This window comes from Chionomys nivalis, chromosome 7 (assembly GCF_950005125.1).
Source record: "Chionomys nivalis chromosome 7, mChiNiv1.1, whole genome shotgun sequence".
NCBI classification, from domain to species: Eukaryota; Metazoa; Chordata; class Mammalia; order Rodentia; family Cricetidae; genus Chionomys; species Chionomys nivalis.
The window spans coordinates 97,621,749-97,649,691 of record NC_080092.1 but is presented as its reverse complement, the minus strand read 5'-3'; the positions used below and the strand labels follow the sequence as shown (position 1 = coordinate 97,649,691).

The window sequence follows — 27,943 nt, the reverse complement described above, 5'->3', positions numbered from 1 at the left end:
CCACCTCAACAGAAGTCGATGGGCTGTGTTCCACACATCCAGACCAGGATTAGCAGGGCCACGAAGCCCCTGAGACCCTCTGCCAGCCTCTGCAGCCCCGCCAGCCATCCCCCTCTACTCAGAGTCCTGAGAGGTGATCGAAGTGACACAAACACAGAGACCCTGCGGTAAATGTCCCAAGCCACACTGCTGGCAGATGCTGAGGCTAGAGGCTGAGTCCCTGCCAATCTTGCTCTGGACAAGATGCTCAGGTCCCAAAGCAATGCATGCGGACAGCAGGCCAATGCAGAGGGAAGGCCCCTGTCACAGTACAGGCCTCACAGAGCAATCCTGTGGTGCATCAGACCACCAAAGCCAAAGCTGGGAACTGCAGACAAGTGCTGTGGCCTGGCTCTGCCAACACACATAAGGCCGAGATTGTCGGAAGTCCCACCGGGTATTTCCTCTAGGTAAGGGGCCTTCTCAGCTGAAGGAAGGGCTTTGTTAGAACCTGATGAGTGAAAATGATCAGGGGAGAGAATGCAGCACAGAAATCCACACGGGTGACGTGAAGGCCAGCGCCTGGCCTAAGGTCCCTGCAAGGAGGGAAAGGTAGGGATCCCCGTGGACGCGGAGGACCAGCCACCACCGTATGTGCCAACGCTTCTCTTCCTTTGCACACTCCACCCCATGGTGTCAGCCTCTCAGCCATCATGGGCAGCTGGGCACACTTGAGTCTCAGCCCAACCCCTCTTGGGCCCTAGAAAGCTGATGGGTCAGCGCAGGGCACAGCTGCTGCTCCCGAGGAGGCCGTGCCAGGCTCGAGGGTGACTGGGAAGCAGCTGGCGTCCTGTGCCTTCTGGCGGCTAAATGAGAGGTCTGCACAGATCTGGTCGGAGTACAGGGGGCCTTGCTCCCTCCTTCGTAGGTTGGCTGCTCTGCCTCTCTTGTCCAGCCCCTCGTGGACTAGGGAATCCCTTGCCTGCTCTGTTGGAGCTGGGGGACACCACCACACTTGCGCTTCAGTCTTGGTGTGCCGAAACAGGCAGCAGCTGAGCACCCCAAGGGGCTTCCCAGAGGGGTTTCTGGCTAGCAAAGAACTCCACAGCAAGGATGGGCCCAGGGGCCAAGGACAGCAAATAAGCGGTCGTCCAGAACATCCTTGGGCTGCCTGGGTTCAAGGACAGAACATTTTGAATTTTAGATTTTAGCAAACTCTCCCTCGCAGCTAAAGGTATTTGGAGCCCAGCTCTCTGCTGCCGGGAAGCTTAACACAGCAGCTAAGGTGGGTGGGAGCCCTGGGGAGGGAGGGGCTCTTTTGAAGAGTCAGCAGTGCCTTCGGTGGACAGTCCTCTCTCAGAGAGGACAGGGACAGAGGTTCCCTGTGAGAACAGAGACTGTGATGGCAGCAGCTCCCACGCCAGCAACTCTGGGTCCACCCCCCTCTTGATGGCTTCCAGGGAAAGCATTCAGTCCCTGTCAGCATCCTGAGATCCAAGAATAGGCTGAGAAGGGAAACTGTCACACAAGCCTCTGGTGAGCACCACCGTTTCCGGTGCCTCACATCACTACCCCCACCCCGGGACCCCCCTCCCCGAGACTTTCCTAAGCCCCACTCAATTCTTCCACTGCTCCCATCTGTGAAATCAGGAATGGGCACAGAAGGGTTAAGCAACTCAATGTTGACACACAGCAAGAGAGCCTTCCTCTGTCCACCCACTCCAAGGACAGAGGGGACACAGCAAGGATAAGTCTCCAAGAACTTCACATTCTAATCAGAAACAGGAAGCCAGGGAGCAGGGCTTTGTTCTGTCTCTGTGGCTCGCCATTCCCACATCTCAGCTGGAAGTCTGGACCGGCTGCAGTCTTTGAGTGGGTGGATGGATAGATGGGTGGGCGGATAGTTGAATGAACATACAGACAGACTAATGGGTGGATGGATGGATGGATGGATGGATGGATGGATAGACAGATGTGTGGGCGGAAAGACTGACGGATGGGTGGATGGATGGACGAATGGATGGATGGATGGATGGATGGATGGATGGATGGATGGATGATAGATAGACAGGTGGATGGATAGATGGACAGATGAATGGACAGACAGATGGACAGACAGTTGTACACTCACACACAAAAAGATGTAAAAATATACACACATGAGGTCATCAACCAGGCATGGCAGTACATATCTGTTAATCCCAGCACTTAGCAGAGGAAGCAGGACGATCAGAAGTTCAAGACCAACCTGGGCTACATGAAAGCCCATCTCAAATTTAAAAATGAACGAATTAAAAATACTGAGTGTGGTGGTGCATGGCTCCAAGGCCTTAGCAGAGACAGGAGAACTGTCTGGAGTCTGCAGTCAGCCTGGCCTACAGAGTGCTACCTCAAAACAAAAAAATAATCAGGAAAAGCAGGGGCTTCCCAGTGAGAAGACAGCACTCCCAGCAGCCCTGCCTTGCCTGGCGAAGGGCAGATACAAGCGCTGCTGGCAGGGCAGGCCTGGTTAAAGACTTCCTCAGCAGCTCTGGGAGGCGGGAATCACTCCTCAGAACTATCCCTGCGCCAAGAACTGGATGTAGGGCAGGCGCCACCGTGGTCCCTTTCCCAATCCCAACACAAGCCACCGCTGGCTGCAAAGAACACTGGGGTTCAGCCAGGGTTTGTGTCAACATGCTCCGCTTCATCCGGTCTGCTGGGGATCCCCCACCCAGGCAGGCACGACAGCCCCAGGAAAAAGACGCATACACGGAGGGAGCTCAGGGTATAGGAAGGAAGGCTGTCCTCGGCCAGATCCGTGGAGTCCTCTGGATCCAGCCCTCCAGGGGCGCTCGAGACCTTGGCTAGTTCCACTGACAGAGGATCCAGAAGAGGAGGGTGGGGTGGAGGGCTCCAGGCTGAAGATGGAGGGGTGGCTTGCGCCCTCACTAGGTCAGTTCCTGCCCCTAATGCCATCTCTTCCTCTGGCCACGATGAAGGCTGGCGGGGACTGGACGCCTGATTCACAGGTAAGAAAGTGGGCAGAACATACCCTTTCTAGACACCAGTGTGCAGGGCGTTAACCCCACCACAGCAGCCACGGTCACCGTCCTCACGGGGAAACGAACAGTCACAGGCCTGCCTGCACCACTGACCCCTGAACGTGGTGTCTAACCAGCCGTGGCTAGGACTCTTAGAATCTGTTTCTACACAAGGAGACCAGAAGGTTCCAGAAAGCACAACCAGTTTGCGGGTGGGCACAGAGCAACACACAGATCACAGCCCTCTCTCTTACCACAACATCATCAATGGGACTGCATGCCCAGAGGTGGCTGGTACTGTCGACAGTCCAGGGTGCACCAGGTCACCGTGTCTCAGACAAGGCCATTTGGCTTCCTTGCATATACATGTCTTTGGCCCCAAGACATCTGGGGAGTCACACACAGGTCTGGCTTGCATCCTATTACTGCCAGGTTTCTGCTGTGTGACTGTTTGCCAGCAACTCAGCCTCTCTGGGCCTCCTAAATTTCAGAGCGTGTTAGAGACAGTAGAGACGGGTGGGCTCATTGACGGGCAAGCGGGGATGAAAGGCTAGTTCTGGGGCAGCCATATGATAGGATGGCCACGATGACAAATGGGGTACCTGGATACCAGGGCTGACCAGAGTGCTCAGTGTATAACAAAGACGCTAAGTCCAATTCAAATACTGACCTGGCCTGGTCCAGGTGACCAGACCCTGGGTGCTACGTGGCCCCAACATCAGGACAGAGTGTGACATCAGAGCTGGCAGTGCCCGGGTAGGTATGGTACACGAAGGTCAAATGGAGCAGTTTAGGTACCTATCCACCATCTTCCCCTCGCCCTAGGCAAACAGTACCTATCCACAGCACAAGCCTGCCACCTGGCCTTGGAATCCTTGACACAGTGATGGAGCCCCAAGCCAGGGACAAGAAACACAGTTGATTCACCATGCCTGCCAGGCACACAGGAGGGAGAGGCTGGCACCTCCTAGATTCTACAGCAAACCTGGAAGACCTACTGGATGGTGGCTGCGGGACGGGGGTACTGTTTGTTTGTTGTTGTTTGTTTTTTGTTTTTATTGTGTGTGTGTGGCAAGGTATCTCTATATAGTCCAAGATAACCTCAAACTCTGAATTCTCTTGCCTCAGCTTCCCAAGTACAGGAACCGGAGGCATGCACAACCATCACTTGCCTCTTCTGTGGTTCTAGAACATTCTTGCCCTCCCTCTGTGCTCTCCCAATCCCCCATCAGGTTGGCAGCAACAGGCCCACACTGCCTCTCTCTCCTCTTCCCACCTCCATCCACTGGCACCAGATTGGCACCGGAGGCACTCGTTCACGATTTAGGGGCTGCTGCAGGGAGAGGGGTACGCTCACACTACCCCTCACACACAATGTGATTCCCACCAGAGGCCTGTGCCAGTGTTCACTCACACACACCCATGTGAACACAGCCTCTCTTCACGCCTGGCACTAACTGACCCCCAGCAACCCATCCATTGCAGGCACAGCAGCAGCTCAGCTACCTGCCGCTTCTGCCTGGGTGCCCTCTGTGACCGCTTCTTCAGGTTTCCACGGCAGTGTCTTCTCCACCCCGAAGCATGAATGACAAGCCAGTACCCCCCTGCCACCACAGACAGCCCATGACGAGGGCCAGAGAGCAGTCTCCGAGGGCCGTTGTTTGCGGCCAGAGGGACGGATTCCTGTTAAATACCCCCTGACTTGCACATGTGTGCTGTGGCGCACACACACTAAATAAAATGTAAAAATAAAATTCAAATGACCGGGCTGGCAGACACTCACTGCTGCTTGCAGAGCCTCCACAGGCAGGGACTTTGGCTGTGTTGGCTGCTAAGGACAATCCCTCTGAGGCCACGGCCATGAAGGCAGGACCAGAGTGAGGCAGCCAAGGAAGGCCCACCTCTCCCCAGCAAGGTGCAGGCACTGTAAGCCCGGCTGTGAAGACAAGCCTCTAAGTCCCTGGAGGCGCCCCAATCACAATGGACAGAGTGGCTTTGGCCAAACGACGTGAGACCACCACACACAGCCAGGGGGCGCTCTTCACACAAATCGCCTGGATAGCTCTCTTGGGGCTGTGGTGTGGTGGGGTTGTGGCTGCCACTGTAAAGGACAGACTGCAGGGGGCAGCGTCGGGTGAGGACAGTCATTCATGGGAGGGGCCAGAAGCTGCTTCCTGCCTTTGGGACCCTACTCAGTCTGAACGGACTGGACGGTGCAGGAGACGTTAGTGTAGTTGGGGAGGGCTGGGCCTCGGCAGGAGCCTCACAGAGACAGGTCTCAAGCTTGGCAGTGACTGGCCATGGTGACTCTGAACCACAGAAGGAATAGGTCACAGAGACAGGCCAGGAGTCCAGCCTGTATCACATGGACTTCCGGAGCTGCTGGCTTGCTTCCCGTGCAGCTGGTTTTCCTGGGAGGCCGGTGCTGCAGACTCAGTCCCGGGCCAGCATGACCTCCCACAGCTGGGCCCTTCTTCCCATGCTTGGATCATGTAGTGTGGGCCCGTGGGGTTCTAGGGGAGGGCAGGCCACCAGGAACAGCTGGCTGAGGGAGTGGGCTGGGGGTGAAGAGCTCGCTTTGGCCCAGGTCCCACTGTGTACGGGCAGGCTGAGACTGACAGGGGGTTATATGGTGTCACTCAGTCCCACACAGATCCGGATCACCTATCCCTTCCTTACCGATGGGAATCGAGGCTGGCTCCTACCCTGACAGGCAGGATCCCAGCCCCGGATTCCCCCACTTCCTCCTGGGCACTGAGCCTGCACTAACTTCAGCCCTCCCTCAGCACCCAGGCTCCAGAAGGACCTAGATTTCCGTTGGCTCGAGGCCCCAGCAAACCACTGCTTAGCACTGCTCTGAAAAGCACTTTGCTTTACTTATTTATTTAGATGCAGGATTCTCATGCCGTCCAGGATGTCCTCGAACTCGCTCCGTAGTCAAGGATCAGTTGGATGTCTAGCTTCCTGCACTTGGTTTACACAGCACCGGACACTGAACCCAGGGCCTTCTTCACGCGAGGCGAGCACTCTACCAAACAAGCCGCGGCCAGCTCGAAAACCTGTCAGTGCAAAGGACTTTCCAGCAAACGCCTCTCACCAGATTCTTCCCAAAGTCTTAGGAGGGAGGAAGACGCCAGTCGGCCCATTTTATAGACACGTCAACTGAGTCACAAAGAGACTGCCAACGCTGAACACTGCAAAGTCAGCAGAAAATATGGTGGGCTGAGGAGTACCTCTGACCATGTCCTAACTGGTAGCGCCCAAATCAGCCTTGGGGACATGGGGGTGGGGGGAGGGGGACACAGGGGAGGGTCCTGAACAAAGCAGGAGACACAAAGGACCAGCAAGTTTGGCAGTTTAGAAACCTGCCTTGCACCATAGCAACGCCAATGGACCAGGTCCAAGCAGGAGGGACTGACCGTTCCCTGAATCTCTGCCTCCTGCCCAGCTATCCTAAGAGCCACAGAAGAGTGGCTGTCACTTGCTGGATTGTCCACGGATACCTCCAGTTGGGCCAAGAAAGCCAAGCAGAAGTTGCCCCCTCCTGCAGTGTAGAGACCATGGAAACCGCAATTCTCTTCACCTGCCAGCTGAGGCATGCGTCAAACCCTCCAAGCTGAGAGGCCCGGAGTCCATGACTCACCCTCTCTGTGCCTTCTCAACAACCACCTCGCTCTTGGAACATGTAAGAACACAGTAAGCATTCAGAGTTAATGAAATATTAATGCGGCCAAGAATAAGAGGCCCGGCTCCCAAGCTGTCCCTAAAATGGAAAGCTCCAAGCATGGCAGAACAAAGCCAAGGCCAGCTTCGACTGGGTTGGGCCGGGCTGGGGCCCTCAGCCACCCTCCTGATGATGTCATGCTGGCACCTGCTTCTGAAACACATGTTTGGACTTTCCAGGCCATTTCCCCCTCCCTCTGGCCTCCCCCAGGCTTCCTTACTCATTCTCTCCTTTCAGGGCTGTTCAGAAACAAATCTCACAGTCCAAATGTGTCAGCGGGCTCCCTGGAAGTGTCTGCAGGTATGAGGGGAGGCCGTGAGTGGCAGGAGAGATCACTCACTGGGGGCCTCGGGTCTCGGGGTACAGAGTCTCGGGGTACTGAGGGCTAAGATGGGTAACTGGAAATGGCCAGGGCTCACCTCCATGCCCACGCCCCATGAAGACCCAGCCTCCACAGCATGGGTCCCCTTTAGGGGATACACTTCTTTGGGATGCATGAATGAAGGCCAGAAAGTTACCATCATTCCTCAGGGCAGCACCAGACACTTTGCTTTAGAGATAGTGCCTCTCACTGTCCTGGGGGTCACCAAGTTGGCTGGGCTGACTAACCGTTAGGCCCCAAGGATCTGCCTGTCTCTGCCTCCCCAGTGCGACCATGCTTGGCTTTTCTCAAGGGTTCTGGGCATTGAATTCAAGTCCCCATGCTTGCTGTTGTGGAATCCAACCATGTGGTCACAGCCTTGCAGAGAGGCCACCGTGCCGGTACAGCGTGGTTCTCCTGAGTGGTCTCCAGCCAGGTGGCAGGAAGACGGACCAGTGGCTTGTTCCTGCTAACAGCTTGGTGGAGACATAGCATAACCTTTTGGGTCTCCCATCTGGGTCCCCAGCACTGGACCAGAGGCAGGTGAGCAGAGCCAGGGGACAGCAGAGCTGGGGACACTTTCTCTGCAGGCAGAGGTGTTCCTGGAAACAAGAGATTTCCCCAGGAGGCTGCCCATCCACACAGAATACAAAGCCACGCAGGGGAAACCAGGAGTGCACAGGGCTTCCCTGTGCTGTGGGCTGCGGGCGGGTGGCTGAAGTTCTCTGATTTGGAAAATGATTGGCAGCAGAGAACAGTGCCCCTTTCCCGGATCCAGCCTCAGGAACATCACCTTCTCATTCATCAGCGCCAGGCCTGGCTCCCAGGGACAGCAGGCCCAGCAGTAAGGACAGACATTTTCTAAATCCTCCAGGCCTCTTTCTCTTACCCCAGCTAGCCACACCTCAACCCCTCCACCCACAGCTCTGGAGGCCTGCTCAAGCCCAGAGCCTGGAAATGAAGAGACAAGGCCAGGGGCTCCTCCTAGTCCCCATGGACCACATCAGCTGGCTGGCCTCCCAGGAAGCCAAGCAGGTCACAAGCTACTGTCCTGGCTTCCCTGTCTGGCTCCAGGACAGGGAGATGACAAGGGTTCTGACTGCTTCTGCACCTGAGGTTCCTAGGGTGGAGGCAGAGGGCCCAGGGCTGAGTCCCAGGAGATCTGGGTGCTGTTCAAGGCAACAAATACCCAACATGGAGCTCAGTTCCAGAAAAATGGAAAGGAGAGCCCAGGGGGCTCATAGCATCCTGAGCAGCTGGATTGTGAAATGGAAGTGGCTAGTCTCTGGAGACCAGACATCCTGCAACCTGCACCCTGGCGTGGTTGCAGGAGACCCCAGAGAAAGAGGGAGGCCAAGGGGTGCAATCTCTTAGATTCTTGCTGTCCATCTCCTCCCAGGTCTCAGCAACCAGAAAGAGGCCTATCCCGTTCCCAGGATAACTGATGAGCCCTGAGTGAGCTGCCCAGTGCCAGCCAAAGTCTACCCTCCAAATGAGGGCACTGAGTGCTGGGATGTAGTGATCTCCCATCCTGGACACGCGGCAGCAATGCCACCCAGCAGCAGTCACAAGGCACAACAGTCACCGTGCAGGGTCACTCTGCGCAACCAGCAGCCAGGACCCCATTCCCATCCAGCCCAGGAGTTCCTGTTCCACCTCCCACGGCAACAGCCCATCTACCCGTCTAGTAGATGCATGGGGCAGGCATCATCCTACAGGCTGGTACTACTTGCTCACTGGCCGCCACTGCCTCCCATCCACCCCCCTAGAGCAGCTCAGTAGCCAGGCTGCCCCGGCATGTCAACAGGAAAGTGCTGGGTACCCTCTGGGACTGCAGAATCTGGAAAATGGGCCACATGGGAAATGGTGGTGGGGGCTCCTGGAGTTAGTTAGGGTGGTCAGTTACCAACTTCTTCCACCCTCCTGATGGAAGGGTTTGGGGTCCTGGGAAGCGAGACCAGGGAAGCCATGCAACTCCTGATGCTTGAGGGATGGGAAAGCCCCCGGCTAGATGGTGTTACAGAAAGAAAGAGACAAGGCGTCTAGTCTCTCAGGCAGACAGTCGGCAGTCAGAGATGAGAAGGATTCTGATAGAAGTCTATAAATGCCCTAGGGAACACCCCCCATCGTCACACTGAGCTTAGAAGCCCCAGAGCCCCCCATTCAGAGTATCACCCACCAGTGAACCCCAGGGCGCTCAAGACTCAAAGGCAGAGGCTGGGAGCTGCCTGAGGCCTCTACCGAGAATGTAATGTACCAAGGTCAGTCAAGCAGATTGCAAGAGTACATTTAATGAGCCAGACCTTGGTGAGGGGAGGCAAACTTCCTGCTCCCCAGGTCCTCCTCAGGGCGGGTGCTCAGCTTCCCACACACTGGCCTGGGCCATGCCCCATCTCCTCCTTAACAGAAGGTCTCCTGACAGACTGGATAAGTAGCCATAGCCAAGCAGGGTTGTGGATTCCAGGGTGGCCCTGACCCTACAGCAGGACCCTCCCTGGAGACAACGTGGGCCCTGGTTCTTCAGTGCTAAAGAATGAGGGAGGGCCTTGGCCCCACCAAGTTTACAGGGTCTCTGGGAACAGGACTCCCCACCATGGGTCACCATGTGTCCTCCATACCAGCGCACAGGCCTGGGGGAGGGTCAGGGATTAAAGGACCACTTTCCCCAACCAAGGCCGTGGCTCCTCCTCTGTCTCCTCCCCAGCCTCGCCCCACACCGGAAGACTACTGCACCCCACGGGCAGGTTTGCCTCCCACAGTTCTACCCCTCATGCTGAGGTTACCTGGGGGCCGTGATGAGCTCTGGGGGCTGGGTTTCCTGAAATCTGGATGGTCGGTAGGACAGTAGAATTGTGTGGGGCCTCACTCTGGGTGCATCTCGACTGTAACCGGAGCCAGCTGTGACAAGGACCGGCTCCCCCCACTAGTCATCAGATAAGAATTAGTCAGCAGAACAGCAAGCCCAGAAGGGCCTGAAGACAGAGCGGTGTCAGGCGCAGGGACCTTCCACAGCCATCATTTCCAGAGTGGAATACAGACCCTGCCTCCTCCGGGGCTGGGCAGAAGAAAGCCTGCAGGGGTCGGCCTGCTGCTCACGGAGACTTGTCACCCCTCAAGATGGGTCCCTCTGGTGTGGTGTGGGCTTGAAGACACAGAGTCAGCTGGGGGTATGGTCAGTCGGTAAAGCGTTTACCACAACACCCGTGTAAAAAAGCACAGTGAGGGAGGGGGAGAGTGAGATGGGGATCCCTGGGGTTGCAGGCCAACCAGTCTAGCAGACAGATAAGTTCAAATGCAGGTTGCGATATGTTTACCTAGGAATACTCCTTTGTACTGTGTGAATATATGCCACTGTGATTGGTTTAATAAAGAAGCTAACTGGCCTATAGTTAGGCAGGATAAGGTTAGGTGCAGAACCAGACTAAGAGGATGCTGGGAAGAAGAAGGAAAGAATGAGAGAAGTCGTCAGGAGACGCAGAGGAAATAGGAGATAAAGTTGCCGTGCTGAATAAAAGGTACTGAGCCGGGTGGCAGAGCGTAGATAAGAAATTTGAGTTAATTTAAGTTATAAGAGCTAGTTTGCAACAAGCCTAAGCTAGTAGCCAAGCATTTATAATTAATAATTAGTCTCTGTGTGGTTATTTGGGAGTGGGCTGGCGGGACGGAAAACCCCACCTACAAGGCTGACTGATTCTTTGTTTTGTTTTGAGACAGCCATCTCATGTAGCCCACACTGGTCTTGATATACAGCCAAGTATGGCCTTGAAGTCTTGATCCTTTGCCTCCGCCTCTCGGATGCTGGGATTACAGGCAGGCACCACATCAGGCTCGTGTGGTACCCAGGTCTTCGTGCTCACGCAGGCAAGCACTCTACCAGCTGAGCCTCATTCCCAGCCTTCCGCAGGCTCTGACCTCCAGCTCTAATGCAGGTCATCTCACAACGCCCTGGGAAGGTAGAGACAGCAGGATTTTTACGGGCATAAATGAATGAATGAAAGAAAGAAAGAAAGAAAGAAAGAAAGAAAGAAAGAAAGAAAGAAAGAAAGAAAGAAATGCCCAGCTGAAGCAGAGTCAGAAGGTTGATCAGTAGCTTATTTGGGCTCATGAATATAGTATAAGAGAATTAAAGGCTGGGGTCCCCTCTCCCTTTTCATCCCTGGATGAGGTGAATAGAGATTCAGAAATTAAGGGGTTCTGGGACTCAAAAATCCGAGGACTGTACAACACAGAAAGTGGGTGCCTGTGGGAGCCTGGACACTGGTGGTGGTGGCACCTTCAGGGCTGGGCTCCTGGTCTCGGAGCTTTAGGTTCAAAGGGGCTGCTGTGGGCCAGAATGACGCGCCTCCCATACTCAAGCAATGCCATATGGCCACAGCCTAATCACAAGGCTGTTGAGGTCTCAGGGCTAAGCTGACCTGCTCTCACCCTGAGAACCACTCAGCTTCAAAGGCAAACTAGGCCCTAAACCACAAGTCTGCCAGGTTAGGGTCAGGGCTCAGGAAGCACAGTGGGGCTAAGTGCATGCAGGGCTGGACTCTGTGCCTAGAGGAAATTCTGAAATTTGTTCACCATAGAAGTTTGCTGTATAATTTCAGTCTTTGAAAATACTGTCCTGTGAGGTTATGGCTCGGTGAGTAAATCAACCAAGCACGCAGCCTTGTTAGCAGCACACACTTTAAAAGCCAGGCGTGGCATCGCAGCACTGGGGAGACGGAAATAGGCCAGTCAGCCTACAGCGGTGCGCCAGGTTCTCAAAAAGTAAGGCAGAGAGTGACTGAGGAAGCACTCAGTGTCAGCTTCTGGCCTACGTACATGCATGCATTCACACACACACACACTTTTGTGAACACATGCGCGCACGCACACACACATATGTGCACATACACACTATTGTATTAATGGGCTGAGGCTGTAACTCAATGGTAGAACACTTGTCCCCACACACAAAGCCCTGAGTTCCATCCCAGCACTGGGAGAAAAAAAAAAAAAACAATAGCACAACAACAACAACAAAAAAAAAACAACAGTATTAAGACACCATTTGTCTGGATTCTCAAATTATTCTGCACACCCCCGTACATTCTGCCCAGCGCCTGTGCCTCATTCATCTCGCACCAACCTCCAGATGTCCTTGGCACCCTCCAGCCAGCACATCTGGAGCCCACCCTAAGGCTCATGCTGATCCTGCCCACCGCCCCACCAGGCATCTCTAGCCCAACCACGCCTCTCATTTTTTCACCTCTCCCACTCTCGGTCTCACTGCCTGTCACTCATCTCCCCTCAGGCAAGCACGCCACTCCTGGGGACACAAATTTGTCCACTGTGGACAATCACTGTTGTATTCCTTGGCGCCCTACATGGCTAGCCTGTGGCAGGTCTCGGCCTTTTACCCCTTCCTTTATAAAAGCCTGATTAACCTTTTTAACATTTTAATCTCATAGTCATTGCTTCTAAGGATATAGCTCTATTCTGACATAGACTTCCCCCAGAGACTTGTCTTTCACACACGTACACAAATACAAAGAGAATGTGGCATGGGCCCTCCCTGAAAAGCACTGGTAGGGTAAGGCTATCATTCATCACAGGGTGAGCATTTGGAAGTCTGGACACAAATGCAAAGAATTAGAAATCAGTAAAATCAAGGTCACTTTCAAAAGCTCGCAGTGAACACTGTACTGTGTCTGGATCTTGACCATATGTAGACACGTGTGGAGCTTTAGGTGGTTAGGTCACGGGGGTTGGTGGGGTCGGGTGGAGAGGGTGATCTCTAAAGGGGACATTGAGAACTCAGCACCTTCTGACTCTCTGCTTCCAGCCACAGCAAGGTGAGCAGTGTCCGTGGCCATGTGCTCCCATCACGATGCCCTCTGTGGCCACAAGGGGCCAACCAGCCATAGACAAAATCCCTTGAACTGAGTTGAGATAAACCTTTCTCTCTTACAAGCTGTTTATTTTGTCATGGCAAAGGAACATTAATATAGTTTGCCGTAATATGATGTATAAAAATGTATTTTATGTTAAGTTTGGGATCACCCCTGTAATTCCAGCATTTGAGGAGTGTAGGTAGGAGGATTGAGAGCTCATAGTGATTCTGAGGCTAGCCTGGACTACAAGAATGGAAGACAATAGACACAAAAGGGCACACATAGCATGTGACCCTGTGAATAAGAAAGCTCCAGAACAGATGGAAAGTCCCAGTGACAAGTGGCCAATGCCTAAGGCTGGAGGCAGGGCAGAATGGCACCTCCTTCTGGGGTGGTAAACATTTTCTTAAATTGGCTGTGGAGGAAGCAGAAATGAGAAACCACGTCTTGAAACAGGTAGGTGGTCTAGGCGGGCTGCTGGGTCTTGGGATTGTGAGTGGTAGTTACAAAACTATGCTGCAAATGGTGGTCTGGCGTGGAGGCAGGGGGATCAGGAATTCAAGGTCATCTTCAGACAGCCACCAAGCTCAAGGCCAATCTGGGCTACAAGATTGGAGCCCAAAAAAGAAAAGAAAAGGAAAGAAAAGGGAAGGGAAGGGAAGGGAAGGGAAGGGAAGGGAAGGGAAGGGAAGGGAAGGGAAGGAAAGGAAAGGAAAGGAAAGGAAAGGAAAGGAAAGGAAAGGAAAGGAAAGGAAAGGAAAGGAAAAGACAAGTCCACATAATTCTGTACATTAAATAAATGGGGGCACTGGGAAGAGGCTCAGTGAATAAAGTACTTTCCCCCAAAGTATGAGGACCAGAGTTTAGGTCCTCGCCTATAATCTCAGCTCTTGGGAGCTCTGGAGTAAAGGGGCCAGATAGACCCGGCGAGCTCTGGGTTTAGTGAGAAAGCCTGCCTCAGTGTATAAGGTGGAGAGAGATTAAGGAAGACAAGGACACACACACACCTGTGTGCCTATGCTCTGATGTAAAATGTATTTCAGTTACGTTCCGTAAGATCCCAGACTTCATGCTCCCGAGACTTAGCATCCTGCTTAGACCACTGTCTGCCCCCCACTCCGAGGCAGAATTTCCCTCCCTCCAAGGCTGTCACAATGGAAGGTGGGTAGGTGGCCTCGCTTCTCAGAGTACAGGGTCCTCTGTACATGTCCCTTTCAGAACCTGTGTCATTCTCTAACGTACAAGTCTGCATCCAGAGTGGTCCAGGGCCTCGCCTGGTCCAACACATCTCATATATCTGCAGACAGGACCATATCCAGGACAGACGCTGAGGGCAGTCAAGATGCAAATGGTCCCCTCTACACACCCTTCCCCCAGAAGGTGCTGAAGCACCTAACTCTGAATGGCCTTGGAGATTTTAAACAGATGAATGAATAATCTTCTACAGGAAAAAAACGGGGGTCATGGGCTCTGGGGAGATGACTGTCACATGGGCATGAAGGCCTGATTCAGAATCCTCAGACTTGACATTGAAAAACAGCACGGTCATGCATGTGTGTGACCCCAACTCTGAGAGTAAGGCACTGACAAGAGGAGGGCTGGGGCTTGCTGGCCAGCTAGCCTAGCCACACAATGGAGCTTCAGGTTCCGTGAGGGACCGCCTCAAGCGAATAAGGGGACCAAGAGAGAGAAACACTGGACATCCCCCTCTGGGCTCTGGGCACACATACAGGCATACACCACATATGAACACGTTTTCAAAATTATTGTTGCTTTGTGTGTGTGTGCATGTGGGGGGTGCGCATGTGTGTGTATGTGTGTGTGTGTGTGTGTGTGTGTGTGTATGTAAGGTCAGAGGAGAACTCTGTGGAATCAGTTCTCTGTGATCATCTTTACATGAGTTCCAGAAGTCCATCAGGCTTACATGGCGGACACCTTTACCCACTGAGCAATCTCACAGGTACATTTTTAACATAATACACACACACACATATATATACATATATATGTATACACAACATATTGAGACAAAGTCTTCTTATGTGGCTTGAGCTGGCCTGAAATTCACTATGTAGCTCAAGTTAGTCTCAGATCCATGACCCTCCTGCCTCAGCCTCCCAAGTGCTGGAATTACAGGCTTTCACTACACACCCAACTAAGCAATAACAGGTTTCTTTCAGTGCTGAGGATGTTGGGGCTGTGCCTAATGGCCAGCACCACACCACCAAGCTATATCCTCAGCTACATCCTCAACCCTACAAAAAATAAGTTTGGGAGAGTCTCTCTAAACTCAGAGCCCCATGGAAAATAACTTTAAGTAGTTTTTCTTTTTCTTAAGTGCTAGACGCCCACAAAAGTATCAGGCCCAGATGGTTCCACTAGTGAGCGTCTTAAGAGTTTTAACAAAGACAGGACTGTACTGCTGTGAAAGCCTTCCAGAGGGAGAGGAAGAGAGAAATGCATCCAGGGTGTTTCTGCTAAGCCAGCACATTGCTGTCACCAAAAAACAAAAATAGCTCCGCACACACCCCACACTGCCACTGCCGAGCCAGCTCACCGCGAGCATCCGTGCAAAAAAGAAAAAGAGAAGAAAAAACACCCCAAACCCCAGACCCCACCACGATGCTCAAACCAAAATAAATTTCAACAGATTAACGACATCAGTACATAAAAATAAAACCACAGAAACATTAGAAGAAAACATGGGTGAAATTCTTGTCTGTAATCCTGGAATGCAGCAGCAGGACATGAAACCCAAAGCCCAAAGTAAAAGCAGAAGACTCACAGGACGAGCCTTCGAATTTTCTGTCTGGAAGAGCTGTAACTATGTGGGGGTAACGGAGGGACCCCTTAAATCCCGTACCGCTTTAACCAGCATGGTCTGCCTTGTGAGAACATATAACTCCCGGCCAGCTCTCTGGCTGAACCTCTCAAGTGCTGGAACCATAAGTCTGATCATCAACAACAGCTCAAAAAACAGTTAAAAAAAAATCACGGGGCTGGCACGGTGTCAGCAGTAAGAGCTCAGGCTGCTGTTGCAGAGGACCCGAGTTAGGTTCCCTGCACAGCATGGCAGCTCACACTGATCTGATTCCTGGGAAACCGAAGCCCTCTTCTGGTTCCCACAAGAGCCAAGCACGCCCGTGGTGCACAGACACGCATATGAGCAACACAGTCATATGTACAAAATAAATTTTTTAATTAAAAAATTATTGTTTTTTTAATCAGCAAGAAAAAAATTAACAATCCAGCTCATATAAAAGATGCAGGCGACATATGCCTTTTAGTCCAGCAGAGGCAGAAGTGGAGGCAGGTGGATCTTTATGAGTTTGAGCCCAGCCTAGTCTACACAGCGAGAACATATAACTAAGATTGACGTAGTTTTGAGGTGAACCGCCCCCCAGAGATCCACGTGTTAAAAGTCTGCTCTCCATGGGGATATCATTAGGGAGAGCTGAGCCCCATTACTGAGTGGAAGAGACTCTGGTCCCTCGTGGGACAACCTGCGTAACTCCAGCTCCAAAGAGCCCGGCACAAACACCCCCACACCCCCACACAGACACACACACATGCCCATTAGCAAAAGTAAAATTTAGCTATGTGTGGTGGCGTATGCCTTTAATTCTATCTCTTGGGAGGCAGAGGTAGGTGGATCTCTGTGAGTTCAAGGCCAGCCTGGTCTACAAACTGAGTTCCAGGACAGACAGAGAAACCCTATATTAAAATAAAATAAAAATTTAAAAACTGGGTGAGGTGTGCTCACCTCCACAGACTGCAGGTCTCCATCAGCAGAAAGATAAGGTCAGTGCCACCCTCTATATAATGAGTGCAGACAGCCCATGACGCTGGGGTTAGAATCGTGTGCCTGGCACGCATGAGGTCCTGGGTTCAAGTCCCACAACTGCAAAGACTATGCTAAATCTTTGAAGCTGAAAACAAAGGCTCGTGTCATTCTAAACAGAAACAGAAGCAATCTCTGTTTCCTCTGTATTCTCAAGACGACTGTAAAGAGATTTTTCTTCCTTTTATTTTTTTCGTGGCCATGTTAGGGATCCAACCCAAGGCCTCAAATGCTAACCCAGAGCTCTACCACTGAGCCAACACCCCAGTCCACTACACAGACTTTTTGACAAAATCTACACACACACACAGTTCCAAATGTCGACAGCATGCCCAGCTGTCAGCTTGGCGCACCCTCCTGGGGATAGCGGGGGAGGGAGGTGGCTTCCTTTCCAGGCTTCTGGGGATCTTTATGATTTATGATCTAGCAGTGAATAAGAAAGGCCTTTTGGAATACTTGACAGAAAAGGTGAAGGGAGAAGACAGGAGCCAGGGAGCAAGACAGCGCCCATGCACACCCACCAGTGGGTGGGAGCAAGGCACATCGACTAGACCTCTGGACCGGGAGACCTGAAAATTCTGTTTCCTTGGGCCTGCGCGCAAGGCACAGCTTCTTTAAATAATGGCTGGGCTCAGTTTTCATATCTGTACTTAGCATAAGCCTCCTGGGTGCTGGCTTCCAGTTCCACTCTCTGTAATAATGAGGGATCACACCCGCTCTGACCACAAGAAACAAAAGGGCCAGAGGGGTAAGTAAGTCATCAGGCACAGGGCAAAGCAGGAACAGGATCCCAGGCCCAGAGAACAAGCAGTGTCTGCCAGAGGGCCTGACGCTGATTCTGCTTCCATCAGAGCCGCTGTGAACTATCCGAAGGGAGATGGAAGACATTCTCTACCAAGAGCCAGTGGGTAGAACCCAGCATGGGCCAGGTATGGCGCCATGGTTGTGGGCCCATTTCCCTCTCTGGGAGACAGAGAGACAACAGGCACCCACCTGCCCCCCCCCCCCCCGCCACAAGGACTTCCCCAGTAAGTTGTCGGTCTTGGGAAAGTGAAGTAGTCAGAAGCAAAGGGCATAGGTTCCTATCACCCCAACACCTCCCAAGCTCACTGGTTAATAGTTTGGGATTTTTGTTTGTTTTTTAGGATTTTTACATTTTTAATTCTCCGTTATGTGTCATGTCTGGGTGGAAGCTGGAGACAATGGAATCCCCCTGCTGCTGGCATTACATGTGGCTGAATGTCACCTGATGTGGGTGCTGGGAACCAAATGCAGGTCCTCTGCAAAAGCAGGAAGTGTTCTTAACTGCTGAGCCACCTCTCCAGTCCAGAGAGAGAGAGAATGCTTGTGAAGTCCAGAAGGGGGCATCAAATCCATCACAGAGCTGCTGTTACAAAGCTGAGAACTGAAAATAGGCCCTCCCTCTGCAAAAAAACAACAAACACTTTCCCCACTTTCTTCTAACTTATTTGTTCATTTATTTATTCATTTCTTTTTTTTTTTAAGACAGGGTCTTACTATGTAGCCCCCGCTTTCCTGGAACTCGCTCGGTAGACCAGGCTGGCCTTGAACTCACAGAGACCCACCTGCCTCTGCCTCTCAGGTGCTGAGATTAAAGGCGTGCGTAGTGACCGCCCGGTGCAACAAGGGCTGTTCCCCCACCGAGTCATCTCTCCAAGGCTCCCCCTCCACTGGTTTTATTGTTGAGATGGTTCGTACACCTCAGGCTGAGCAGCACTCTTGATCTTCTCGCTTCTAGCCCCCAAACAGTCCTAGCCTCGTTTTTACCCTCTCCTCTGCCCAGTGTTTGCAGAGAACTGGAAGGAAGCCAGGTCTTGGGTCCCGACGTCCATGGTCTGTTGACCAAAGGAGCGTAAATGAGTCTCCGTAATGGGAGGTGGGAGTGGGGGGTGGGGGCAGCACTGACCCGGTCCACTGCAAGCCCTTGAGGAAGTGGTGTGGAGCCCTTAGTATACCTTCCTTTGCAACCCCCAGACGTGAGGCTCTAGGGACAGGGCCAGCATATGCCACGTGACATTCTCCTTGGCCACCAGAGCCTGGTCAGGGGCTGGCCACACCCAGGGTGTCAGCTGAGAACATCCCTCGAGCCACACAGACACGCTTGACAGCCCCACCGCCATTCAGACCCTGGATCCTAGCAGCCATCCAGGGCCTGGAGGCTGAGGATGTGGGCATGGTTCCTCCTTGGGCAACTGCTTCATGTAGGTGTGCGGGGGGAGGGGGTTATATAGTGCCCTGTGCTGGAGCCAAGCTCAATCAATCCCCAGGAACCCTGGGTGGTCAGAATCGGAGGGGTGGAGCAGAACCCGTGCCCCAGGCAGGCAGCCGCAGCTGTCTCTCTATTTAAGGTATTGCACAGCTGCTGGGCTGTGATCCGTGGAGAGGCCTGCCTCTCCCTCATCACTGCACCCTTGGCTCTGCAGACAGCTGGGCGGCAGACAGCTGGGTAGGCAGCCAAGGAGGGACTGGGCCTGGACCCTGGAGCCAGGGTCTGTCTGCCTCTACCTTGAAGGAGTCCCAACCAGCCTGACCGCTCTGGCCCCTAGTCCTCCAGTTTCCTAACTCGGCCTCCAGTTTCCTAGCTGGGAACAGTCTGGAACAGCTCAGACTGAGCACGTCCATTCTTCGGAGGGAAAGACAACCAGTCCCAGGACAGGACCACTGTGGCAGGGAGCAGAGGGTCACTCAGGTGTGACGGGGGCCTGGTGGGAACAACCTTCCTGAAGATGTGGCTGAGTCTCTCCAGAACAAACACAGGAGGCTCCTCAGGCCCCTGTGAGCAACTTCTCTGCTGACCTCATGAAGCGCAAGCAGGTTTTCATCCTAAGCCTTGAGCTGTGGATGAACAAACCCATCCTGAGGAAAGCCACAGTCCATGGTCAGCCAGGGGGTCCCCATAGCCTGTAGGGTGTCCTGAAAATACAAAGGTTGGGGGTGCCTCCTCACCAGTTCTCATGGTGGTTGCCCACTCCCCAACTTGTGGATGTATCAAGTCCCCAGGCTAGACTTGGTATACTCTTCCCCATCCTTGGTCGGACTTTGCTGTCCTTGAGTTCCCTATTCTGTGACCCACTGGGTGGCCTCAGAGAACCTGTGCTATGATTAACCCCCTCCATGACACAAAGGACTTGGAGCCCCATTGTCTGCATGGGGCCTCTCCTCTCTCTGACCCTAGGACTGATGTAGACACAACACCCAGGGACACATGGGAGGAAGTCAGCCACTCCTCCCAGGCAAGGAACCAGAGACCACCCTGAGCTTCAGAAACTGAGGCAAGCTGGGAAGTGGAGGTGATGGTTGGGAACCAGTGGGCTCATGGGTGTAGCCAGGACACACCCAGGAACTAGGCAGGGCCTCATGAGCGCCAGAGAAGGCAAGGTACCAGACCACGAGAGAGTGGCGAGCAAGTGCTACGCCTGCCTTATAAGGCAGCCTGGGGAGCCGCCAGTGTGGCTGTGTGCCAGAGGGAGGCTGTAGCGGCTGAGCCGGCACCCTGCCCTGACAGCAAAACCCATCACCAGCCAGGGATCTATGACACCAGGAACCCACCGTAAATAGGGGGAGCTTAGATCTCACCAAGCCCCGGAATAAGAGAACGAGGCCCGGGAGCCTTGGCTGACCCTTCCCTTTGCTATCTAGGTCCCCATACTCCTTCCAGGACTGTGCCAGGGAACACCCTCCCCGTGCACCCTGAGGAGAACTCCACAGCACTGCAGGGACAGGCAAGTTGGTGGGGCAGGAAGCAAGGACTCCTGGGAAGAGGTTGCAAGAAGCACCTTCTTGGTCCCTTGGGGGTCCTGTGGGATCCCCGCATGGGCCTGCAGCAGCCACCAAAATGCTGTCCCCAATGTTACCACCTGCCAGTCATCACCATTATTTTATTGGGCATCTGCAATGCCCAGGTCACTTATTAGTCTCCTTATGGCACTCTATAAAACAGACAGCAGTCTGAGCGCTGCCCCTAGGACACCAGTCTCCGGCCAGAATCCTGAAGACCATACGGCAGGATGTTCAGGGCAATGAAAGCCTATGGTTAATTTTTTAGCTTTTTCCTAAAGTTCACATTTTCTGCATTTTGAAGAATACTAAATCACTTATTGTCCTATGGAAATCTGTTTCTGCATGGATAAAGAAGCTAGCAGAGGAAAGATGGTTCGTACACAAATAATTTACATCCTAGACAAACACAAAGACGCCTCAGAGTCACAGGAAGGGAAGTCCAACTACAGGAAAGAATGGGTAAGGGTTTGAGGAGTGTGTAGGAGTTCGACAAAACAAAAACAAAGGTCAGGAGGTCAGAGCTGAGGGCTTGCTAGGAAGGTGTGGGAGACCCAGAGAAGAACTGAGCAGATACAACTAAAAAGCAGGAAGGACCCTGCTATAGGGTGTCAGGCCAGGGGTACCAAGAGACCCCATGTGATGCGGGACTCCCCTTTGTATGCTGTGAGAATGACTGGTTAATTAATAAAGAAAACTGGCTTGGCCTGATAGGGCAAAAGAACAGAGCTAGGCGGGGGCAGGGGACGACTAAACTGAATGCTGGGAGAAAGAAGGGCGGAGTCAGAGAGAAGCCATGTAGACCAGCTGGAGCCAGGCAGAACTCTACCTGGTAAGCCACTGCCATGTGGCAATACACAGATTAATAGAAATGCATTAAATTAAGATGTAAGAGTTAGCCAATAAGAAGATAGAGCTCATGGGCCAAGCAGTGTTTTAAATAATACAGTTTCTATGTGATTATTTCAGGGCTGAGCTGCCGGGAACCAACAAGCAGCCTCCTCCTCCAACGCCCATAGATGGGTGACCAAGGAATATGGAGAATGAGATGTAGCTCAGACAAGTTGGGGTTCAGAGGAGATGGGGCAGGGCCCCCCAGAGGCATGCCATAGATTTCCAATAGGCTCCCTGTGGGGGGAGGGCTCTGCCTGCTCTGTCCCTCCAGGCCTTGCCCTTTGCCGAGAAGAACAGCACCATCTTGGGGCTCTGGACGACTACGAAAGGCCTCCCTTGGGGCAGGGGGTCCCCAGCCATTGGTAAATGCTGCTGTGTGAGCCGAAGGATCTGGTTTATTCCCAACACTCACAGTCTCAGCACCCACCTGGTGGCTCACAACCAACCCCAACTCTAAATCCGAAGGGTCTGATGCCCTCTTCTGACCTCTGCAGGTATCAGGCATGTACACTGGACACAGACACACATGAAGGCAAAGCAATCATACATGCAAAATAAAATAAATAGATCTGAAAAACAAAAACAAAAGAAGGTGGATGCCTCCTGAGGAATGACATCTGCCTCCACCCTCAAACACACATGCACATGCTCACATACGTGTGTACACACACATACACATGCATGCATGTACATACACACTCACACATGCATACACATGCATACACACACTCACACATGCATGCATGCACACATGCACATACACACACATCGCACACACACACACATCTTTCTTCACCCTAGCCTACTGAAATCCCGCCCTCCCCAACAGTTTCCACGGGGCCCTTTTCACTGTCCACCCACGACCTGCCCACAAGCTACTGAGGGCAGAGGTTGTGGACTCCTCACTGTGGCTCAGGGCCTGGCACAGGCCTGAATGCGGTGTGTGACCTGCATCTCACCAGAGGGCAATCAGCATCCTTAAACAGACCTTCTGCACCCCACCCCAAAACCAGGACCCCTCCCATGCATCCAGCACCAGCTGTGATCAACAGCTGGGCAGCTTGGTGCAGCTGTCTCCCTCTCCCACCACATCCTGTCTGAGTCAGCAGTGTGAACATCTCATCTCAGGAGAGAGATGTATCTGGTGTCTTTGGAAGTCTCGAACTAATCAGGAACTGTGAGGAAAGACAGGGCACTGGCAACTCTACCCAACAATTGTTTCCCTGACCTGAGCCTGGACAATGAGTCTGAACAACTCTCAGCAGGGTCAACTTTAGGAGTTAGGGAGAAAGGCACAGCCACACCTAGGCCTGGAAGGACCCTTCAAAGGTCCATAAGACCCTGAGTATTTACTGTGATCTGACACCTGGCACTCAAAGGTGACCGAGACCCAGGACCCCAGACCCAGAGGCTCCCAGGAGGAATCTCCACACCCTCACCCCAGCCTGTTCCCAAGTCCAGCTAGAGAGGCAAAGAGCGGGGGCTTTAAAAAGCCATGTGCATCGCCATGCTGCAGGCATTCTTTACAGATAGACAAACTGATTCTACCCGAGCCTGGGCACAAGGCTCAGCGCTAGAGCACTCACCGGACATGCACAAGTCCCAGGGTTCAAATCCCACACAGGGAAAAAATGTGTTCTGACTACACGTGTAACACTCGTCAGTTTTCAAAAGGAACCGAGTGCTGGCATAGGCTATAACATGGAGGAGTGCTGAGGCCACTATGCCAGACAGGATGAGTAGTGCCATCCAACCTCAGACAGAATGAAGCATGGGGCTGTCAGGACCCGAGGCAGGAGCTATAAGGAGTCGGTTCACAGGGAGCGGAGTTTCTGTTTGGGATGTGGGAAAGTTCTGGAAAACCCTGGAGGTGGTACTGGTAGTACAACCCGAAGGTACTTAACAGCACTGAACCGCACATTCTCACACGGTACAACAGCCAACAACAACACAACAACAGCTGTGTGTGTTTCACTACACACGGCACAACGGCACGTCTGCTGTGTGTCTCACTATGCACTGAACTGCACACTCTCACACAGTACAACAGCCAACAATAACACAACAACACAACAGCTGTGTGTGTCTCACTACACATGGCACATCAGCCAACGTCTGCCGTGTGTGTCTCACTACGGGCACTAAAGCAGAGAGGGCAGAGATGGGTGCTCTCTGCTTCCTGGCTGTGGCTGTGCGGCCGCCGGCATGCTTTCCCCCGTCATGATGACAACATCCTCTGAAACCATGAGCCAAAATAACCCCTCCTTCCCCTCCTAAAGTGTTTGTAGGATGTTTTCGCTGCAGTAAGAAGAGCCATTCGTGTAGGGAGGCAGGAGGACAGGAGGCCTCCAGTGCAAACTCAGGACCCACATTCCTCCTCCTCCATCCTCAGCTTTGGGCCCCCACCAGGCATTCAGGCTGCAGTTCCTCGTGGGCGGAGATCTGCCTCCCAGAAACCCACCAGCAGCCTAGCCACCACCAGCACACGGCTTGTCCCATCCCACGGGAGAACACCACCTACTGCCCTCCCACCTCCCAGGCCTCCCAGGATCACATGACAGAGACCTGGCATGGCCCAACTGTGCCTCAGGAGCTTGGTGCCTCAGAGGTGCTTCCCAGCCACAGACGCCTGCTGTGACCCCCTAAGCCTCAGGACACAACTCTACACATCTAAGCGCACTAATGCACGCACGCACACACTCACGCAACAGACAACCCCTCCCCCCCCACGCACACACACTGGATCTCTTTCACGAATCTCACAGAAAGATCCCATCCCAAGTACGCAGCCTGAAGACCCAGGCCCAGGTTACTCACCCTCCTGGTTCCGGTATGGGACCTCAGCCACAGGGGGCCTGGGCTCCAACCTGCTCTGCAGCTGAGACATCGGGGCCTCGGAGTTCTCCAGGGTCTGGGGCGGGACTGGGCAGTTGGGTGCCTCGGCTGGCTTGGGCACCTGGATCTCTACCCTCTTGGGGGCTGCTTCAGTGACAGGCATGGCAGGGACCTCGGGGACCTTAGAGACAGGGGTCTCCACCCTGCGGTGCACTGACTCCTGGGGCTTGACAATGGTGATCTCCGTCCTCCGCGGGATGGGCTCTGGTGTCTTGTGGCCCAGGACTTCGGCCCTCTTAAGCCCAAAGCGCGAGGGCCCGGCAGCTGAGCCCGTGCTCTCCACCTGCTTGGAGGAGATGTCAATGGATAGCTCTGTGCGGCGAGACATAGGCTCAGGTGCCTTGGGCCCTGCAAGCTCCACCCTCCGTAGGGATGGCTTCGGGGAGCGCTGGCTCAGGGAGTCTACGAGGCGAGCAGCGGGCTCTGAGTTCTTCACGCCCAGGTCCTGGAATTTCTGGCTGGAGCTGGCCACTGTGGTTCGAAGCAGAGGGGTCTGGACCCTCCGGGGTGGTGTGGAGTTGGGTGGCTCAATCTCCTCGACTTCGAACGATCTCTTTAAGGCTGAAAGAGAGAGAGGAAGAGTGGATGCGGTGTGCACACTTGCAGAGGGGCCCTGCAGTACATGGTGCATTCTGTGTTTCAATAAAAAAGGCAAAGGTGCCAGACCAGGGGAGGCAGGGAACCCCAGCTACTTGGGAGGCTAAGGAAAGATCTCAAGTCCAAGGTCTGTCCATGCTACAGACCAAGATCAAAGTCAACATAGGGAGCTTTGTGAGCGAGAACCTGTCCCCTAAAGCGCGAGGGGCAGACACAGCTCCATGGAGGAGTACTTCCCCACCACGTACAAAGCCCTGGGATCGATACCCAACACAGTCAAAAGGGAAAAATGAAAGGACAGAGAGAAATACACTTGTTAGGATGCCACAGAGTTCAGAAAGCCACCTCCCTTTTCTACCTACCCATAAGAGAAACAGACAAGCCCATTGGAGGACCTCCCACAGAGCGCCAACTATCGGGAGGCTGGACTGAGAGGAAGACAGCCTCACCGCCGTCCATTCTGCTGTGTCCACAGCCCAGATCACACAGCCTCCCTCTCTAGAGACAGTCATAAGATGCTCTGACTTAGGACTCTGGAGTTTCCTCCCTTCTTCCTCTCCTCCCCTGAACACACACAGACCCCATCAATCAACAGAGCACCGCCAGCCACAAGCAGTGACACCCCGCGACACCCCATGGCAATACCCTGACAGCTGTGCTATAGAGAATACTATTCCTTGGTTGCCAAAATGATGGTGGCACATGTCCTTAACCCCAGCGCCTGGGAGTCAGAGACAGGCGGATCCCTGAGTTCGAGGCCAGCCTGGTTTACAGAGTGCGTTCCAGGACAGCCAGGGCTACACAGAGAAACCCTGTCTCGAAAATCAAAAAATCCAAAAAGAAAACAAAAGCAAAAGCAAAGAATATTATTCCTGGGGCTGAAGAGAGCTCAGAAGTGCAGGGCAGGTACTGATCTGGCAGAGGTTTGATTCTAGCACTCACTTGGTAGCTCACAAACACTCATGGCTCCAATTTCAGGGTATCCCGTGTCCTGCATGCATGCAGTGCACACATATTTGCACAGGCACACTCATATACACATACAGTAAATATTTAGGGAAAAAAAAGAGTATTCCCTGCCTGGCCAGCGTGACAGTTTGGCATGTAAAGGGTTCTCATGACCAAGATTGACGACCTAAGTGCCTCCCCAATGTCCACACGCAAGTGACCCCCACAAGCTGTCCTCTGATCCACATGTACACATAACTAACTAAATGCCATTTTAAAACGAATACTATTTCCCTGGCAGAGAACACCCTGTGATGTGCCCAACAGGATGGAACCACAGCACCTGTCTCTCTAATACCATGGCTGTGAGTAACCCCTCCACACCTGCTCCCTAGGCTCGGTGCACACTCAGAGGTGCACACTCAACGGCCTCCTCGCTCCTGGCCCTGTCCATCCAGTACTCCTGGCCACGCAGGGTGCTGACCACCCAGTTCCCACGCTGAGGTCCAGTGTTTCCACTCTGCCGTGTTGACACCACCGCAGGAGTCTGCTCCCGGGGTAGCAGCAGTGTGGCGGCTAGGAAGCCTCCATACTCTTGTCTACGCAGCCACCAGCGAAATGAGAACCAGCTGTGTAGGTTAGCCAGGCACAGAGCGGGAAGGGCCCACGTGGCAGAACACTCAACAGCTCTGGCTCCAGACAAAGCAGAGTCTTCTTCACCAAGCCCAGAACTCTGATTTCATGGGACCCCATGGTGCCCTCTTCCTGCCCACGGCAAAAAGGACCAAGAGCTGGCCCAGCCCCTAACCACAGCCCCAGGGTCACATGTAAGGGCCTCAGTTCCAGCCTTCTCCCATCCCTATCCCCAACCCTGTTTCCATCCCCGCTCCCAGGGCTATAGTACCAGACTTCCTTTAGAAGATTACAGGCTGGGACAGAGATACTCACTGAAGAACTGGTCAATAAAATGCTACCAGAATCCACATTTTAAAAAGACAGGTATCAGGACACACCCTTGGAATTCCAATGCTGGGAAGTGGAGCTCAGTGGGTCCCAGAATTTAGCCTCTGATTTCCAGGTTAGCTAGACCCTGACTCAAAACCGACTCAGAGGTCAACTCTGGATGAGCGTGTTACACGGACACAGATTACACACACACGTATATGTGTGCAAGCATATTATATGCACATTACACACACAAGCACCCATGCAGACATGCGTGCATACACACACACAGGGGCACATGCGTGCACACACACACACACGTACACACGTACACACGCACTCACACACCCATACTGCTGGTGTCAGAATTTCTTCCCTGGGAAACATGAACAATGTCTCACAAGGTCCCAACAACAAATTACAATAGGATTCCCCAGCTGCCCCTGGGGAACTGGTGAGGTAAGAGGCTACCTGTAAAAGTATGGGTAACCCCAAAACAGCCACACGAGAAAGTCTTTACCCAGAATGAATGATGGCGTCCCCACAGCCACATAAACGGAGCCCCCTCAGTTAACTTTCTCCAGCCTATATACACTAAGCCCTTATGGATACCCCCAAGAGCAATTAGGGCAGAATTGCTTACAAGTAGCTAGGAGGAGAGGCTAAAATCTCAGGTGAGGAGCCAAGGCCCTCCCCACCTCCCTCCTTCTCTAGGGAATGTCAGCGGTACACTCCTGATGGGCCTTGCAAGCAGGCACTGCTGTGGCCAAGGCAGCACTGTGCCGTGTGAGGCCACATTGCAGGGGCGAGGGGTAGAGAAAGCCCAAGCTCCTGGTACCTTGCCCCCCAAACTGGAGCACTCCTGTGGGGTCCCCTTTATAGCGTTGGTTGCCCTTTGCTTCTGAGGGACACAGAAGGGAACAAGGCCCTGGGCTGCTGTGTTCAACCATCCCAGATGTCCAAGAAGCAGGAAGGGGCAGTTACCATCTGATGGATACCAGTTGGCAGATACCAGCTGATTGATTAACTGAGGGGCGGGGTGTGGACTCCAGGGTACCTGTCTCTGGCGAACCT

At 53.3% G+C, this 27,943-nt stretch overlaps 1 protein-coding gene across 3 annotated transcripts in view; it reads right to left on the bottom strand.

The window, feature by feature from the left end:
• Nucleotides 1-27,943, bottom strand: part of Septin9 (septin 9) — a 160,741-nt gene that overhangs the window by 45,185 nt on the left and 87,613 nt on the right. For all 3 annotated transcript variants that reach the window (XM_057773856.1, XM_057773858.1, XM_057773857.1), the window contains one exon: nt 24,302-24,940. In XM_057773856.1, the coding sequence (XP_057629839.1) occupies nt 24,302-24,940 (639 nt within the window). The remainder of the gene's footprint in view (nt 1-24,301; nt 24,941-27,943) is intronic.